This window comes from Vipera berus (genome assembly GCF_964194415.1).
Source record: "Vipera berus genome assembly, chromosome: 1".
In the NCBI taxonomy this organism is placed as follows: Eukaryota; Metazoa; Chordata; class Lepidosauria; order Squamata; family Viperidae; genus Vipera; species Vipera berus.
In genome coordinates this window covers 204,381,979-204,401,359 of record NC_138202.1, presented here as the reverse complement: position 1 = coordinate 204,401,359, position 19,381 = coordinate 204,381,979, and the positions used below count along the sequence as shown (strand labels likewise).

General features: G+C 39.1%; 1 protein-coding gene across 1 annotated transcript in view; it reads right to left on the bottom strand.

Annotated features, from left to right (window-relative positions):
* The window catches only part of HAO1 (hydroxyacid oxidase 1), a 51,887-nt gene that overhangs the window by 28,788 nt on the left and 3,718 nt on the right, over positions 1-19,381 (bottom strand). The window contains exon 2 of the mRNA XM_081322088.1: positions 17,104-17,255. Within this exon, the coding sequence (XP_081178214.1) occupies positions 17,104-17,255 (152 nt within the window). The remainder of the gene's footprint in view (positions 1-17,103; positions 17,256-19,381) is intronic.

Below are 19,381 nucleotides of genomic sequence, written 5' to 3'. Positions count from 1 at the left end.
CATTTACTATAAGAATCAAGTATTCAGGGTTCCGCCGGTGAGAGATTGCCGGCAGGTGACACCCAGGGATAGGGCCTTCTCAGTGGGAGCGCCTGCCCTCTGGAACCAGCTGCCGGTGGAGCTGAGAACTGCCCCCGACCTCCGATCATTCCGCCGGGGCCTGAAGACCTGGCTCTTTGAGCTCTCGGGCCCAGGCTGAGGAGAAATTTTTAATTGGGGTTTTTAAGAGTACAGGGTCAATTTAATATTTTTTAATCTGGTTTTTAACTTTTGTATGTTGGATTTTTAATTCCCTGTAAACCGCCCTGAGTCCTCAGGGAAAGGGCGGTATATAAATGTAACTAAATAAATAAATATTGATCTGCAGTGTTGATGGTCTGTCAGTTAGGACTATTCCACTCCTTCCCCAAAGGGGAGACATTCCCACTTGAGAGACAGCAGTCGCCAGCTTCTTGGGCAGGGGAAGATGGCATATTTTATTTAGCACAAAACCTCTAACCCTCTTTAACTTTCTTTAAAGCTTTGTTGCCTCTCATAATGGCACTGTGGTTTTAGGTGGTTTTCTATCACCTGCTGGGCCAGAGGTGGACCAGAAAGAGGTTATACAATGGATTTGCCCATGTTGACTAAGAATTATGGGGTTTCTAACTGAAAAAAATCCAGAAGGCATCAAGTTAGAGAAAGATAATGTAGAGCAATCATCGTTTTAAAAGGCTGGAGACATGGAGAGGATAATCTACGGTAATAATCAATAACCTAAAACCTTTTAAGTGAACTGCTTTCTTTCTGAACCATAACTAAATATCTTAACGTGCATACTGTTTAATTATCTATTTGATTTACATTTAATAGACTACTATTTTTGTAGGAGCATCTGCTAACATTGACTCAATGAATTATCCCTAAAGTAGCTACTTAGAATTCTGTAATTCCTGTTCATGAATTATATTACTAAAAACATAGAAACAGATACAGATCATAGGTTCTGCTTCTGAAAACTACATTACTGGATGTTATATAGTTTAGGCAGTGAAGTTGCTTATGAGACCATAGAGAGAAGTATGAAACCTGGTTAGGACCATCTGCAATTTTGCTCAAGTTGTAAATGATGAGTACCTGGCAATATGACTTTATTTAGAGCCACTCTTCTTCTGTGTCTCAAAAGGATAACAACTGTGGAGGATTTATTAGTGGGAAGCAGGCACCATGAAAGACATGTGAATAGAGAAGCCACTAAGGTAGGGTTTCCCAACCTTGGCAACTTTAAGACATGTGGACTTCAGCTCCCAGAATTCCTCAGCCAGCCATGGAGAATTTTAGGAGTTGAAATCCAGAGATCTAAAAGGAGAAAAAGGGACATTTTTCAGTATTCTATGAGTGCACAGATAAGCTGTTCTTTGTAAAGATGCATGGGAAGCTTTAATTTCACTTGTGCAAATTAGCACACTTTTTTTCTAATTAAAAATCTTTTTCCCTAACAATGGCTACCATCTTGGTTGCACCTCGCTTCTGCCTCTCATTAATTCTTTTATTGTGTGAAAGAGGCTGAAATCTCTAGCCTCCTATTCAGAAGTGTATTTCCCACTCTCTAATAGCTAATCAAACATACTAATTACACCAGATCCCAGTTCTTGTATTCTTAATTTATCATTGCCACTGACTGAATTGTGTGTGTTTGCCCCTACGAATTTTTTAAAAAATAAAGAAAAAAATCCAAACAACCTTGTAATTTATCACAGGAGCAACTTTGGAGCAACATGTTAAATTTTGATTTTCCACCTTCAATGGTTCACTAGAGGGAGCTAGCTGATTAGACATTTGACACTTTCCTCATGTTATCAGAAAGTATAAAAGGGGATAAAAATTTTGAGATAGATTCCTGTGATGAATGTTGTAGAAGCAAGAGGAAAGTGCACATATTACTGTATTGTCTGTCTGTCTGTCTGTCTGTCTGTCTGTCTGTCTGTCTGTCTATCTATCTATCTATCTATCTATCTATCTATCTATCTATCTATCTATCTATCTATCTATCTATCTATCTATCTATCCTTCCCATCTCCCCAGTAAGGAGATTCTGGGCAGCTTACAAAGATTAAAAAGTTAAATATAGAAACAAAATTTTTAAAACTATATTAAAAAAAACTATAACTAAGGAGAGGGATGGCAAGGAGATGAGATCTTTTTCATCCACCACCTCCAATGGTGAACCTCCCCACTCTGCCTCAGGCCCCCTTTTTTTCTTTCCTCATGTACAAGAATCAATCAATATTGTGTGAAGTTTTGCCAGACACCAGAGTCTAACTTAGGTACCTAAGGCCCTTTTCTTTCTTCACCAATTTTGTGTGTGTGTTTTTAAAGACACCTGAAGATACACACCCATTCTTCACAACTAACCAATTTTTGTAGTTCAACCATGAAGTTCATAGGCCATTTTATGGATCAAATAAAATGTGCATTGAATAGAAATAGTTCAGTTCAAAATATTTTAATTGCTATAGTCCTTCACTGGAAAACTGAATTCAATTATTTTATTAGCCCTTTTAAAGAACCCTTTTATTCTTATTCTCTTAGGAAGAATAGGCAAATCAACTAAACCTTTATTATGGCTAAGCTATTCATATGGAGCATATGTGAAAAAAGTTTTTATTTTTTTAAAAATGTCATATTACATGTGCTTTATATATATATGTATGTATGTGTATGTGTACGTGTATGTGTGTATATATATACACACACACACACACAGAGACATACATATATATGTGTGTGTGTGTATATATATATATATATATATATATATATACACACGGTGGCTTAGTGGGTTAGGACGCTGAGCTTGTCGATCAGAAGGTCGGCAGTTTGGCGGGTCGAATCCTGAGTGCCGCGTAGCAGAGTGAGTACCTGTTACTCGACCCAGCTTCTGCCAACCTAGCAGTTCAAAAGCACGTAAAAATGCAAGTAGAAAAATAGGGACCACTACGGTGGGAAGGTAACAGCGCTCCATGCGCCTTTGGCGTCTAGTCATGCTGGCCACATGACCACGGAGACATCCTCGGACAAGCACTGGCTTTTTGGCTTTGAAACGGAGATGAGCACCAGCCCCTATATATACTAGCCTGTATTTCTTTTGTTTGTTCAATTTTGAAGCAGGAACAAAAAAAACCTGGCTTGGAAACCAACAACTATGAACTGACCAGGGGAGGGGAAAATCTCTCCCCGCACTTTTTTTGGTGGCATTTGGTAACTTGATTTCCAGATACGTAAAAAGATTTACTTTGCCTTCTACTTATCATCCAAGGTTTATATATAGACCAATGAAATGTTATCCTAATAATCAGCCTAATAAGTAAGTTATGTATGATATCTTACCACAGGACTCATTATGCAAAGACTTAACTCTCTGGAGAAAGCTTTAATGCTGGGGGAAATGGAAGAAAAGAGAAGGACAGCCAGCACTAAGGTGGGAAGATTCAGCTACAATGACAACTGGAAGAGCTGAAAAACCAAATTACAAACTGATTATCACAGAGAAAAATCTATAGAGTTGATAATGACTCGTTAGCATAAAATCCATCAATCAAATTCTCTAAGAATCTATACTCAGGGTTTGCTGACCAGCAGTTTGCAACTGCATTTTGAGGGACAGCTCTGTACATAAAACAGAACACTCTCATGAGATTTTGTTGAGAAATAAAACTCCTATATTTAGGGCTACAATTTGATATTATTTCATTTCAAAATATGGGAAGCCAGTTCTGATGTGTTTGCAGTCCCTCTTGCTTGAAGTGCTTCATTTATTGGCTTGGTCAGCCCTGGTGACGTGTGAGATTCTAGGCATCAAGACTTGAATATTATTATTTCCCTCACCATCCATGTTTGGCCATTATACTGTAGTTTATATCTCTGTCTTCCTCTCATAGTATTGGCATGGATTATCTCATTATATTATTATTCCTTTAAGTTTAAATCAGGGGTGTCAAACTCAATTTCATTGAGGGCCGCATCAGCATTGCGGTTGCCCTCAAGGGGCTGGGTGGGTGTGGCCTGCTGGGTGGGCGTGGCTAGAGTGCGTATGGCCTACTGGGTGGGCATGGCCAGCTCTACATCGTTCGCATCAAGGGTGCCTATGGGGGCCTGGGCAGGAGTGGGACAGATCTGAGGGTCTCTGGCAGAAGGAGAGTCTCTGGGCCAGGGCCAAGGCAGTGGGGGCCGTTCCATCACTGTTTCCAGGGTGGCTTCGTGGGCCACATAAAACCACTTCGCGGGCCGCATCCGGCCCCCGGGCCTTGTGTTTGACATGTCTGGTTTAAATGGAGCGAATGGGGTGTTTTCAATAGCATATACAATCAATAAACCAGCCAAACATTTTACTTGCTCCATTACCTGGAGCAATAAACAGCTTCAGCCCCCTATAACAACTGTGCTACACATGTTAATATATTAGGGTTAGGATTTCATTTAATAGCACCCAGATGTCCACTTTTAGAGCTTTAACATGTATTTAATCATTTGGCTCAAATAAAACCTTTTTTTCAGTAAGAGAAGAGTGGAATGCTTTATGAAAATGAACATGTCACGATAGTATGGGTTTCCGTTAAAATAATAATGTGGCAAAACCCAACTGATAGGACAAACTATGGTCTGTCTGAACCTTAGTAGATCAACAAGTAAAGCTTTTCAGGTTATAATTAAATCCCATGGTAATTTTGCAAACAAAGCTGAGTAATTCTGAAGGGCTGGAACAGCACTTGTTAGGCGAATCACATTAACAGCAGATATGAAGTCTAATAAATACAATAAACTAAATTATCACCTAGCAATGATTTAGCTGAAAACAGTGTCATATTAATATACAGCTTTGGCAATATCCACAGGGATATAAATGTCACCATTTATCTACTCCTAAATTCTAAGGAAAGGGACGCTATTATGAGAGACTTCTCAGAAAGTGCTTCAATTAATGTTTTATACTGAGCTTGAATTTAAAATGGCAATCCACCAATTTATTTATTTATTTATTTATTTATTTATTTATTTATTTATTTATTTATTTATTTATTTATTTATTTATTTATTTGATTTGTATACCGCCCTTCTCCTGAAGGACTCAGGGCGGTGAACAGGGACATAAATACCAAAATACCCAAAATACAGAAATTAAAAACAAATTAAACCCTAGTGCCCAAATGCAGAAAATAAATTACATTAAAACAATAATTAAAACAAAACCCATCAGACCAGGCCGGCTTGTTCAAACAAATAGGTTTTTAGGTTGCGTCAGAAGGAGCGAAGGTCGGGAGCCATCCGGAGCTCAACCGGTAAACGGTTCCACAGGTCAGGCGCACCCACAGAGAACGCCCTCCCCCTGGGGGTCACCAGACGGCATTCTCCGAACGGCGGCACCCTGAGGAGGCCCTCTCTGTGGAAGCACACTGGGCGGAGGGAAGTTGATGCTGGCCGCAGGTGCTCCCTAAGGTACTCCGGACCCATGCCATGTAGGGCTTTGTAGGTCATAACCAGTACCTTGAATCTCACCCGGAAGGCAACCGGAAGCCAATGCAGCTCACGGAGCAGAGGTGTAATATGGGAGTATCGGGAGACCCCCAATACAACTCGCGCAGCTGCATTCTGCACCAGTTGGAGCCTCCGAGTGGTCCTCAAGGGCAGCCCCATGTAGAGAGCGTTGCAGTAATCTAACCGAGAGGTCACGAGCGCATGAGTGACTGTACGCAAGGCATCACGGTCTAGATAGGGCCGTAGCTGGTGCACCAGGCGCAACTGGGCGAAGGCCCCCCTAGTCACAGTTAATATATGATCTTCTAAAGAAAGCTGTGAATCTAGAACTCCCAAGTTGCAAGCCCTATCTACGGGAGGTAATAACTCACCCCCCATAGTGAGAGATGGAATGATCTGAGTTTCCTGAGATGCTGGCACATACAGCCACTCCGTCTTGTCAGGGTTGAGCCGAAGCCTGTTCCTCCCCATCCAGACCCGGACCGCCTCCAGGCAACGGGACATCACATCGAGGGCATCACTGGGGTGGTTTGGGGTCGAAATGAAAAGCTGGGTATCATCAGCATACTGATGATACCCAACTCCAAAGCCACGAATGATCTCACCCAGAGGTTTCATATAGATGTTAAACAGGAGAGGCGAGAGGACCGACCCCTGAGGAACTCCACAAACGAGAGGCCTCGAGGTCGATCTCTGTCCCCCTGCCAACACTTTAAGACCAAATTAATAGCAATGGAGATATCTCTTAGCATTAAATCATAGATAACAAAACCACGGCACTATATTCTTCACATAAATGGAGTTAGTTATAAATGGATTGAATCTGTTTGTGAAATTAAACTGTTTTCAAAACCAAAATTATCTCCATCTTGTCTTGCATGAAACAAAATACATCACACAAATTGACCACTCAACCAAAAAAAAAAGAACACATTTTTTTCTCTAAAAAAGTAAATAACACTCTCAAATTCCTATTTGGCCTCCTATAGACCAACTTTGTTATCACAACACCAGTTTTCCTCATCAGTTTTTAAATCATCATAGCTTCTCATTAGTCAGTAAATTGAAACTGTTCAGGATCAGTTCAGATTGGAGCATAATATAAGTCTTGTAATACAAAAAAACCTCACCACTTTTCCTTTTACATCTGCCAACCAATTCAAGGGAATGTTCTGTCCAGTTAGTGCTAACAATTGCATAAAAAACAAATTGTGCTTTTTTCCCCCCTTGTGCATTCTCTATTCACACTTGCAAGCTCATTTGCAAACACAGGTCCAGCCAATGCAGGAACAACTGGATCACTTCAAGGGATACAGATAGTCCTTGCTTAACAATCACATAGGAATGCGTGCCAGACTAATTGCAAATCATGGCCTTCTAAAATTAATAATCTTTTATTCTTTAAAATTATCCATTCTCTAATCCAGGTTAGGGCCGCTGCATGGTAATATGTTTCCCAGTCCGGTACTCCTAAACCCCCATTTTCTTTGGCATCCTGCAAGTGTTTCATTTTAATCCTCGGTTTTTTCCCTTGCCATATAAAATTTAGTGTCAGTTTGTTCAGGTTCCCGAAAAATTTTTGATGTAATTGTATGGGAATATTTTGGAACAAGAATAGGATTTTAGGTAGTACATTCATTTTTATAACAGCAATTCTCCCTAACAGTGAAAGACTCAAGTTTCCCCATCTTTCCAGGTCTTCTTTTATTTGTTTCACTATTTTATCGTAATTGTCTTCTTTGATTGAAGTACATCTGGCCGTAATAGTAATTCCTAGATATTTTATCTTCTTAACTATTTGTATATCCATAATCCTAGCCAAATTTTCTTTCTGTTTATTCGTCCTATTTTTAAACAATCATTTTAGTTTTACCCTTATTTATTTTCAGCCCAGTGGCTTCATCATATTTATCTAGTTCTTCCAACAGTTTCGGTCCCGATTGTTGTGGATCTTCCATAATAAAGACCAAATCATCCACGAATGCTTGAAGTTTAAAAATTTCTTTTTTAATTTTTAATCCTTTTATATGCGGTTCATTTCTAATTATCCTCGTTAGGGCCTCTAGCGTCAGTATGAATAATAATAGGGATAGAGGGCATCCTTGTCGTGTTCCTTTTTGTATTTGAAATTTCCTGGTTACTGTGACTGGCAATTCCATTGCTAAGCAACCTAGTCATTAAGCAAGACATCACATGACTATGACTTGCAATTTTATTGCCAGCTTCCTCACTGACATTCCTGGTCAGAACCAGCTATGAAGCATGCAAATGGTGATCACACGACTGTGATATAAATCCCCACTAGTTGTGAAGTGTCCAGGTTTTGATGATGTGACTACAGGGACACTGCAACAATTGTAAGTGCAAGGACTGCTCATAAAGCTACTTTTTCAGCGCTATCATAACATTGACTGTTAAACAGTTTTGTCTTTTAAAGTGAATCATTAGCTCCAAATCATTGGCCAAAGTAAATTATTTTTAAAAAATATGTACACCCATTGTGTATGCAACAGGTCAGTTAATGTTCGGTAGATGAACTGAAGAAACAGTAGGGCAAAGGTGTGCCCAAGACATGCAAATATTTTTAACAATCATTTTAACAGTCATTTTTTAACAATCATTTTAGTTTTACCCTTATTTATTTTCAGCCCAGTGGCTTCATCATATTTATCTAGTTCTTCCAACAGTTTCGGTCCCGATTGTTGTGGATCCTCCATAATAAAGACCAAATCATCCATGAATGCTTGAAGTTTAAAAATTTCTTTTTTAATTTTTAATCCTTTTATATGCGGTTCATTTCTAATTATCCTCGTTAGGGCCTCTAGCATCAGTATGAATAATAATAGGGATAGAGGGCATCCTTGTCGTGTTCCTTTTTGTATTTGAAATTTCCTGGTTACTGTGACTGGCAATTCCATTGCTAAGCAACCTAGTCATTAAGCAAGACATCACATGACCATGACTCGCAATTTTTAAAAACTTTATTAAATCTATTATTTAAAAACATTGGACACGGTACAAACGGACTGACATACCTTCTTGTCTACAATATTTATATATATATATATATATATATATGTACACATAAAATACACTTAAATACACTTAAGATACAAATCAATTAAATATAATACAATACTTAGGACAATCAACCAATCTGTAAGATCTAATAGAGACCTTCCTTTTGTTCCCGCCAAAGATAAAATTTATTCCAAACTTTGTAGTAACCTGATTGGTCTTTATTTTTAATTTCCAAAGTTGCATGACTTGCAATTTTATTGCCAGCTTCTTCACTGACATTCCTGGTCAGAACCAGCTATGAAGCATGCAAATGGTGATCACACGACTGTGATATAAATCCCCACTAGTTGTGAAGTGTCCAGGTTTTGATGATGTGACTACAGGGACACTGCAACAATCGTAAGTGCAAGGACTGCTCATAAAGCTACTTTTTCAGCACTATCGTAACATTGACTGTTATACATGTTATTCCCTTTGTGTGTATTGGAACACAGCAAAAAAAGGGAGGAAAAAAATCAAATTGGACATAATGTCAAACAAAACTCCAAAAATGGGCTGGACAAAATTATTGGCACCCTTTCAAAATTGTGGATAAACAAGATTGTTTCAAGCATGTGATGCTCCTTTAAACTCACCTGGGGCAAGTAACAGGTGTGGGCAATATAAAAATCACACCTGAAAGCAGATAAAAAGGAGAGAAGTTCACTTAGTCTTTGCATTGTGTGTCTGTGTGTGCCACACTAAGCATGGACAACAGAAAGAGGAGAAGAGAACTGTCTGAGGACTTGAGAACCAAAATTGTGGACAAATATCAACAATCTCAAGGTTACAAGTCCATCTCCAGAGATCTAGATTTGCCTTTGTGCACAGTGCGCAACATTATCAAGAAGTTTGCAACCCATGGCACTGTAGCTAATCTCCCTGGTCGTGGACAGAAGAGAAAAACTGATGAAAGGTTGCAACGCAGGATAGTCTGGATGGTGGATTGTTGTTGTTGTTGTTAGCTGCGAAATCGTGTCCGACCCATCGCGACCCTATGGACAACATTCCTCCAGGCCTTCCTGTCCTCTACCATCTTCTGGAGTCCATTTAAGCTCGCGCCTACTGCTTCAGTGACTCCATCCAGCCACCTCATTCTCTGTCGTCCCCTTCTTCTATTGCCCTCGATCTTTCCCAGCATTAGGCTCTTCTCCAGTGAGTCCTTCCTTCTCATTAGGTGGCCAAAGTACTTGAGTTTTAGCTTCAGAATCTGGCCTTCTAAAGAGCAGTCAGGATTGATCTCCTCTAGGACTGACCGGTTTGATCGCCTTGCAGTCCAAGGGACTCGCAGGAGTCTTCTCCAGCACCACAGTTCAAAGGCCTCAATTCTTTGGCGCTCAGCCTTTCTTATGGTCCAACTTTCACTGCCATACATTGCAACTGGGAAGACCATAGCCTTGACTATACGCACTTTTGTTGACAGGGTGATGTCTCTGCTTTTTAGTGTGCTGTCTAGATTTGCCATGGCTTTCCTCCCCAGGAGCAAGCGTCTTTTAATTTCTTGGCTACAGTCCCCGTCTGCAGTGATCTTGGAGCCCAGGAAAATAAAATCTGTCACTACCTCCATTTCTTCCCCATCTATTTGCCAGGAATTGAGAGGGCCAGATGCTTAATGTTAAGTTTCAACCCAAGTTTTGCACTCTCCTTCTTCACCTGCAACAAGAGGCTCTTTAGTTCCTCTTCACTTTCTGCCATTAGAGTGGTATCATCTGCGTATCTTAGGTTGTTGATATTTCTTCCGGCAATCTTAATTCCAACTTTTGATTCATCTAGCCCTGCCTTTCTCATGATGTGCTCTGCATATAAGTTAAATAGGCAGGGCGACAGTATACAGCCTTGCCGGACTCCTTTCCCAATTTTGAACCAATCAGTGGTTCCGTGTCCAGTTCTCACTGTTGCTTCTTGACCCGCATATAGGTTTCTCAAGAGACAAATAAGATGGTCTGGTACTCCCATCTCTTTAAGAACTTGCCACAGTTTGTTGTGATCCACACAATCAAAGGCTTTAGCATAGTCAATGAAGCAGAAGTAGATGTTTTTCTGGAACTCCCTAGCTTTCTCCATGATCCAGCGTATGTTGGCAATTTGATCTCTAGTTCCTCTGCCTCTTCGAAATCCTGCCTGTACTTCTGGTAGTTCTCGATCCACATACTGCTGAAGTCTAGCTTGTAGGATTTTAAGCATGACTTTACTAGCATGAGAAATGAGTGCAATGGTGCGATAGTTTGAACATTCTTTGGCACTGCCTTTCTTTGGAATTGGAATGTAAACTGATCTTTTCCAATCCTGTGGCCACTGTTGAGTTTTCCAAATTTGCTGGCAAATTGAGTGTAGCACTTTTACTGCATTGTCTTTTAAGATTTTGAATAGCTCAGCTGGAATACTGTCACTTCCACTAGCTTTGTTGTTGCTCAGTTTTTCTAAGGCCCACTTCACTTCACATTCTAGGATGTCTGGCTCGAGGTCAGTGACCACCTCATTGTGATTATCAGGGACGTTAAGCTCAATTTTGTATAGTTCTTCTGTGTAATTTTGCCACCTCTTCTTAATCTCTTCTGCCTCTGTTAGGTCCCTGCCATTTTGGTCCTTTATCATGCCCATTTTTGCATTAAACGTTCCCTTCATTTCTCCAATTTTCTTGAAAAGATCTCTGGTCCTCCCTATTCTATTGTTTTCTTCTATTTCTTTGCACTGTTCATTTAAGAAGGCATTCTTATCTCTTCTAGCTATTCTCTGGAATTCTGCATTCAATTGGGCGTATCTTTCTTTTTCTCCCTTGCCTTTCGCTTCCCTCCTTTCCTCAGCTATTTGCAAAGCTTCCTCAGACAGCCATTTTGCTTTCTTGCATTTCTTTTTCTTTGGGATGGTTTTGGTTGCTACCTCTTGTACAATGTTGCGAACCTCTGTCCATAGTTCTTCAGGCACTTTGTCTATCAGATCTAATTCCTTAAATCTATTTGTCACCTCTACTGTATATTCAACAGGGATATGATTTAATTCATACCTGAGTGGCCTAGTGCTTTTCCCTACTTTCTTCAGTTTAAGCCTAAACTTTGCAAGGAGAAGCTCATGGTCTGAGCCACAGTCAGCTCCTGGTCTTGTTTTTACTGACTGTATAGAGCTTCTCCATCTTTGGCTGCAGAGCATATAGTCAATCTGATTTCTGTGTTGACCATCTGGTGATGTCCATGTGTAGAGCCGTCTCTTGGGTTGTTGGAAAAGAGTGTTTGCTATGACCATCGCATTCTCTTGACAGAATTCTATCAGCCTGTGCCCTGCTTCATTTTGCACTCCAAGGCCAAACTTGCCTGTTATTCCAGTTATCTTTTGGCTTCCTACTTTAGCATTCCAATCCCCCATGATGATAAGAACATCATTTTTTGGTGTTAGTTCTATAAGGTGCTGTAGTACTTCATAGAACTGGTCAATTTCATCCTCTTCAGCACTGGTGGTTGGGGCATAGACTTGGACTACTGTGATATTGAATGGTTTGCCTTGGATTCGAACTGAGATCATTCTGTCATTTTGAGGATTGTATCCCAGTATTGCTTTTCCTACTCTTTTATTGACTATGAAGGCTACTCCATTTCTTCTGAAGGATTCTTGCCCACAGTAGTATACCTGATGGTCATCTGAATTAAATTCACCCATTCCTGTCCATTTTAGTTCGCTGATACCTAAGATGTCAATGTTTAGTCTTGTCATCTCTTGTTTGACCACGTCCAGCTTTCCTTGATTCATGGATCTTACATTCCAGGTTCCTATGGAGAAAAAATCTTTACAGCATCGGACTTTCCTTTCACCACCAGACACATCCACAGCTGAGCGTCCTTTCGGCTTTGGCCCAGTCGCTTCATTCTTTCTGGCGCTACTAGTACTAGCCCTCTGCTCTTCCCCAGTAGCATATTGGACGCCTTCCGACCTGAGGGGCTCATCTTCCAGCGTCATATCGTTTTGCCTTTTGGAACTGTCCATAGGGTTTTCATGGCAAAGATACTGGAGTGGGTTGCCATTTCCTTCTCCAGTGGATCACGTTTTGTCAGAACTCTCTGCTATGACCTGTCCGTCTTGGGTGGCCCTGCACGGCATAGCTCATAGCTTCATTGAATTACGCAAGCCCCTTCGCCACGACAAGGCAGTAATCCATGAAGGGGGGATGGTGGATAAGCAGCCCCAAACAAGTTCCAAAGGAATGCAAGCTGTCCTGCAGGCTCAGGGAGCATCAGTGTCAGCACAAACTATCCGTCGACATTTAAATGAAATGAAACGCTATGGCAGGAGACCCAGGAGGACCCCACTGCTGACACAGAGACATAAAAAAGCAAGATTACAGTTTGCCAAAATGTACTTGAGTAAGCCAAAATCCTTCTAGGAACACGTCTTGTGGACAGATGAGACCAAGATAGAGCTTTTTGGTAAAGCACATCATTCTACTGTTTACCGAAAACGAAATGAGGCCTACAAAGAAAAGTACACAGTACCTACAGTGAAATATGGTGGAGGTTCAATGATGTTTTGGGGTTGTTTTGCTGCCTCTGGCACTGGGTGCCTTGAATGTGTGCAAGGCATCATGAAATCTGAGGATTACCAAAGGATTTTGGGTCACACTGTAGAGCCCAGTGTCAGAAAGCTGGGTTTGCATCCGAGATCTTGGGTCTTCCAGCAGGACAATGACCCCAAACATACATCAAAAAGCACCCAGAAATGGATGGCAAGAAAGCGCTGGAGAGTTCTGAAGTGGCCAGCAATGAGTCCAGATCTGAATCCCATTGAACACCTGTGGAGAGATCTTAAAATTGCTGTTGGGAAAAGGTGCCCTTCCAGTAAGAGAGACCTGCAGCAGTTTGCAAAGGAAGAGTGATCCAAAATTCCGGGTGAGAGGTGTAAGAAGCTTATTGATGGTTATAGGAAGCAACTGATTTCAGTTATTTTTTCCAAAGGGTGTGCAACCAAATATTACGTTAAGGGTGCCAATAATTTTGTCCAGCCCATTTTTGGAGTTTTGTTTGACATTATGTCCAATTTGCTTTTTTTCCTCCCTTTTTTTGTTGTGTTCCAATACACACAAAGGGAATAAACCTATGTATAGCAAAACATGTGTTCCTGCAATACTTTTCTGTGAGAAATACTTGATTTTCTGGAAAAATTTCCGGGGTGCCAACGGCCATGACTGTATATTTCGATGTAGTGGTAAAAATGAAAACTAACGGTTGAAATAGAAGAAATTTTGATTACCGAATTTAAGATATTTGGAAATTATGCAAAAATAAGAATATTATATTGAATTATTAATTTGTTGATTTAGAATTGATATAGATCAGATAGGTATCCTGAACATCAGATGTTGTGGGAATTGTGACAAAGGGAATTGGGGCCATTTAAAACTTGGAAATGATTACTAATAAACGTTAAACTTAAATATTAATGGAAAATTAAAACTGGGAAATTTCACTGGGTTATTGATGGTCTAAAAGATGGCATGTTAAAACAACTAAGACATACTTAAACTAAAAGTTATTAATAAATGTAAGAAAGCTATGTTGTATCTGATTGATAGAATAAGAAGTATACTAATAAGAGACAGTACATATTAAGGGAATTAGAGAGGAATATTGGCTGAATAGATGGAGATTTGTATTAATAATATCTGTATGGAATTGAATTATTGTAACTCAGCTGCCACGTTGTTTTTCAAAGATATAATTGTAACATTAGAAAATAAATAAAAGGTTTATTTGAAAAAAAATCTTTCTTCACAGAACCAGTCCTTGATGCCCAAAAGGTTGGGGACCTCTGTTTTAGAGAGTATAAACAGGGGATTCCTACTGCAGAAAAAAAAATCAACGAGGCATTGGAGAATGTGATTGCTAATAAAGGAACAGTCTGAGACTCCTATTTATACATTAATTTTTCAAATTAAACATTATTTTATATGTGGGGTTTACATATTGCTCCAATCTAAGAAGACTCTGTGAACTTCCATTCCTCACTTTCAATACAAAAGCTTAAAGATACAACAGCACCACAACAAAAGGAAACAACACTATAAAATAACAATAAAGGACACCAAAGCCTCCAAGAAGCAAATAGCTCTCTGCAGTCCAGAAGGAGAGCTTCTACCTACACTAGATTCCACCCAGGGCTTTTTAATCTGTTGGTGGCTAGGAATCCACAAACCATGGAGGCACTCAGTGAAAATAATTAAAACTGCATTAGAAATTGGTGTATCTTTGTTGCCTGAAGAATTCAGTTCAAAAGATTTTATTATATGGAGGCAGAGAGTTGAACAGGGAAGACAAGGGATTCAACCTTTAAGGTCATCTCAGGGAGAAACCTGGCTATTAAATTAGGACATAACTGCAAATATCCAGAGATCAATAGATGGCAGTGAAAAATATACAAAAAATGACTTTTTTTCAGCCCAAATGAAGGCTGGAGCAGATTTCTCCAACAAGGCAGGTTGAGGGTATGTATGCATCTGTTTTTCAGGGATGGGTGTGCCTTTCCTTTTATACGTCAGCAAATTTTAATGTTTCCCATTTGAATGTGCCTTGCCTTCTCCTGCCTCCCAACAAGAAGTCAGAACCAATCAATACAGAGGGACTACACAACGCAATACAGCATTGGGATTCAGGAGGTGTTTGCATTGACCCATCTCCAGCCCTCTGCAACCTCTGTTTACCCATCAATTCCTTCACAGTGTAGGTATGCAGTGTTGGCAACAAGAAGTTGCAGGCAACTCTAAATCAGCCATAAGGCAACCTTCATTAAATTAAATTAAATTAAATTGTAGAAATAAAAAAGAAATTCTGAAGTAGGCACTGGCATGGTAAACGTGAGAAATCGTGGTTAGTTTTTGATCAATTGACTTCTCTTGGAAAATATTCCAGGATTGGCTTATTGTTTTATCTAATATAGTTTTTAAATTAGTAAATTTACATGTACTCAGTATAGCTGATAGTGTAATGGTCAGGCAGACGGTTGTGTACATCCACAGATTCCCAAGAATAATTTAATTTTCTCAGTGAAATATAATCAGAGCCACTAAACTGGAGAAATCTGTTGTTCAGTCTGCTTTGGCACTGATCTGCATTAATTAAATATATTATGAACTTGTGATTAATTCGTATAAACATTTGATCAGAGACTCATAGCAAATGAGATGCTAAAATGGTGTTCATTTTCTAGGTCTAGTAAACACTTAAAACATTTAAAAAATAGTTAAATATCAGTATTGGCTAATTCAAGTCTAGTGCAGTAACATTAGACTGCCAAGCCTCATTTACTAAATGAAAGTTACAGTTCATATCTTTTTCTTCACAATGAATCATTCTTACTGCTGTTTTGCAGTGCAAATCTATATGTTTAATAAGATGAACACTCTGTATAACTGAGAAAGAAATCAAAGAATAGACTTTTCTTCAACATGCTACTTTATCTTAAATACACATAGAAGTACTAGAAAGAATATGTGTGATCGAGAGCCATGGAATAAAGTAGCTAAGTTGCCACTCTAGTGTAATGTTGGTGTACATTTAGTAACATGTCCTAGGAGAAAATCAAGTATAGAACACTTTATTTTCTTGACACTTTGCACATTTATCCCAAAGTGAGTGCTATTGCGGATAACAATTTTCAACTGGTGTTTTCAGGACCTGCTTACACAGTCTACTCTACATGGACTACATGTGGTGTCTTATTTTCAGAAAAGTAGCCCTATTGTGGTGTGCCAACTGAACCTTACTTTTGCTTCTGCTCTAGCTTAGCAGATTAATACTGGTTCTAAACCTAAAAAAAGGATGTCACTCCTAGATTGTAAAAGCATTTCCTGATTATCCCAAAGATGTTTTTTTCACAAGGCAACTGGACTTTCTTGCTTTTCTTTGAAGACATTTCACTTCTCATCCAAGAAGCTTCTTCAGCTCTGACTGGATGGTGGGGAATGGAAGGATTTATACTCCTTGCAGACAGCTGGTCATTTGCATTCTTTTACCAAGTTGCTGAAGCCACTGGAGGCGTATCTGTGTCTTCAGGGTCACCTGAGTAATGCAAATGGGTGTGGAGCCTTCTTGGAACTATTGAAAGGACTGTGTTGGAGACTGGAGATAAATGATGTCATATCCCTCCTGCTCTGTTGAGAGGGCTGCAAATGTTGAGAGAGGGCTATGGAGAGCTTCTTGGATGAGAAGTGAAATGTCTTCAAAGAAAAACAAGAAAGCCTCGTGAAAAAAGCATCTTTGGGACAACCATAATTTGGATGATTGAGAATCTCCGTAGACATTTCCTGATTAGTTTCTAAATATTACATCCCTATAACTTTATGTTGCATAATACTTTGCTTGGAAATAAAACACAGGATACAGTATTAATTTCCCTAAGCAAACTATGATTATTAGGCAAAATAGGCAAAACAGATTGGACAAAATAAGATGTCTTTAATTTGAATGAAGACATTTCTTCATTCTTCACTTAACAGACTGTCTCCCCTGCTGAATTTCTTTACAAGGAATTTCCAAACCCAGAACATACCTCTAGCAGTTGCAATTTCCCCATCTGCATGAGCCATGCACTGCATGGCAGTGGCTGCGATGCATATTGGCATACTGATTTTCTCTCCCAAGACACAAGTTGACAGGTCCAAGGTTGACACATTTTTCAACATCCGGGGGTATAGTCTTAATCTGCATGGATGGAAAAGGTCCAATAGTAAATAATTCACAGCAAGGGCTTATTTACAATACAAGATTTGTGATGCAGACGCAATAAATTGCTGTCTCCGATATTAACTGAAAGCAAGTTTGGTTTTTAAAATGACTCATCAAATGCTGAAATCTGGAAATGACCAAGCCACTGACGTCAGCTTTTGTTAGTCACACATGGCCGGAAATGGAGAGCAAATAAATAAAAAGCAGCATGATAAGTTGCCAAATGTCAAAGAGTTTGAGCTAGAATTTCAATAACTAAGTTCTAGTGCCAGGATGTACAGTTTGTGAAAGAGTAATTATCAAATTATAGTTTTTATGTTGCCGGTTACATAATAGATTACTGGAAAGTAATTGCATAATCTTTGATTTAAATGAAATCAACTCTAGTTTTTCTTTTTCTTTTTGAAGCGTGGTTTTCCAGGGATTTTCAGGGGGAGCATGGTGAACGGAAGAAGTCTCTGTGAAAGCGGAAATCACAACAAAAACCAAATAACTGATGAGTAAACTGGTTCTTTGGAACATCCCTGGACAAGGAGAGGAGGGGAGATTGCCCGCATGTCCTCTGAATGGCTGCTCCTTGCGAGGAGACCACAGGACAGTGGTCCTTCATGGGTTTGAGCACTAGGAGACTAAAGGATTAACCATCTTGCTCATAACCATAGCAGATCCCTTTAAAGGACACTGCAACGAAGAGATATCTATTTGTAAACTTACAGGGATTGAAGAGTTACTACATTTGTTGTAATGAAGGTTGAAATCACTTTTTTACATATTTCTTTTCTTTACTATAATCTTTTGTCTCCTTTCAGTTTAGGTTGGATTAGTTTTTTACTATTGTAATCAAAATCCTTAATACAATTTATAACATATTTTTTATAAATAATATAAAAATACAAAAAGGAGGAGGAGGAGGAGGAAACATGTCTCTCCATTATACAGCCCATGTACCAGTTACAGTCCAAAATGTTGTCTATCCCTTTTTTTTATCCCCACGAAAGATATGAAAATGGAATGTGACCAAGAGGTGCTATCTGGACAGCCATGTGAATTCCAGGAACTGACTTAGGTTATGCAGAAAACCATTTCAGATCCAAGATATCTTTGGCAATTCCCAGGATAAAGACAATCATATTGAAAAATGTTAAGTATTCAAGACAGCTGGTCTAATCCTGATACCACATAGCATCTATAAAATTATTTTGGTTTGCTTTAAAAGCATTATATTTTGACACCTAATGCTGGCTTCTCTCTGCACCCAAACTTTAAAGGTATAGTAGTTAACACCAAATTGTAAACTAGGTAGCCTAAGTCTGCCTTAGGCATGAAATCTGCAAAGTGGTCTTAGCTAGTCTCAGTCCTAGAAGAAAGATCTAAAGATCTTCTAAAATTTTGCCAAGGAAACTGCAGGGACTTATTCAAGAGATTACCAGGAGTCAACAATGACTTGAACCCACATATACACAGAAATATTGGAAGCACAATACATCAAAGAACCAGAATTTAATTAATTTACCTTTAGCACCAACCCATCACTAACATTGTTGTTTCCCAATCATTCTAATTAACAGAAAAAAATCTGTTTAACCTAATAATTCTTTATCATATGCTTTCGGCACCCATCATCACCACTACCATCTCCCACATTTTAACAAATCTCGGTAGCACTCAGCTCCAGGATGCAACAATTTTGCTTACTATGATTAATGTTGTTAAACAACCTGTGTGGGGGTCTCCTTTTTGTCAGTGAAGAACATCTTATTTTCTAAAGACCTTTAGAAAGTCAAAGATACAATCTATCAGAATTCATTATCTGATCATTTTCTCTCACTCCCAATTTAACATGCTGAAATAAGATTTTTAAATTGATTTTCTTGTATGTCAAAATGCCATAAGCACCATGACCTCATTAAAAAAAATCAATTTTCTAATAGTGAGCTGGCTGAAAGAAACCTGGAATCTATAAAAAATAGAAGATGACATCTTCTTTTAGTTCCCCCCAAACTACTTTGGCCTTTAAAAGACCCTAATAATCTCAAATCACTTGTTTAGGAGACTTCAAAACACTATATTATTAAGCTTTAAAAAAATACTCGCATTGAGCA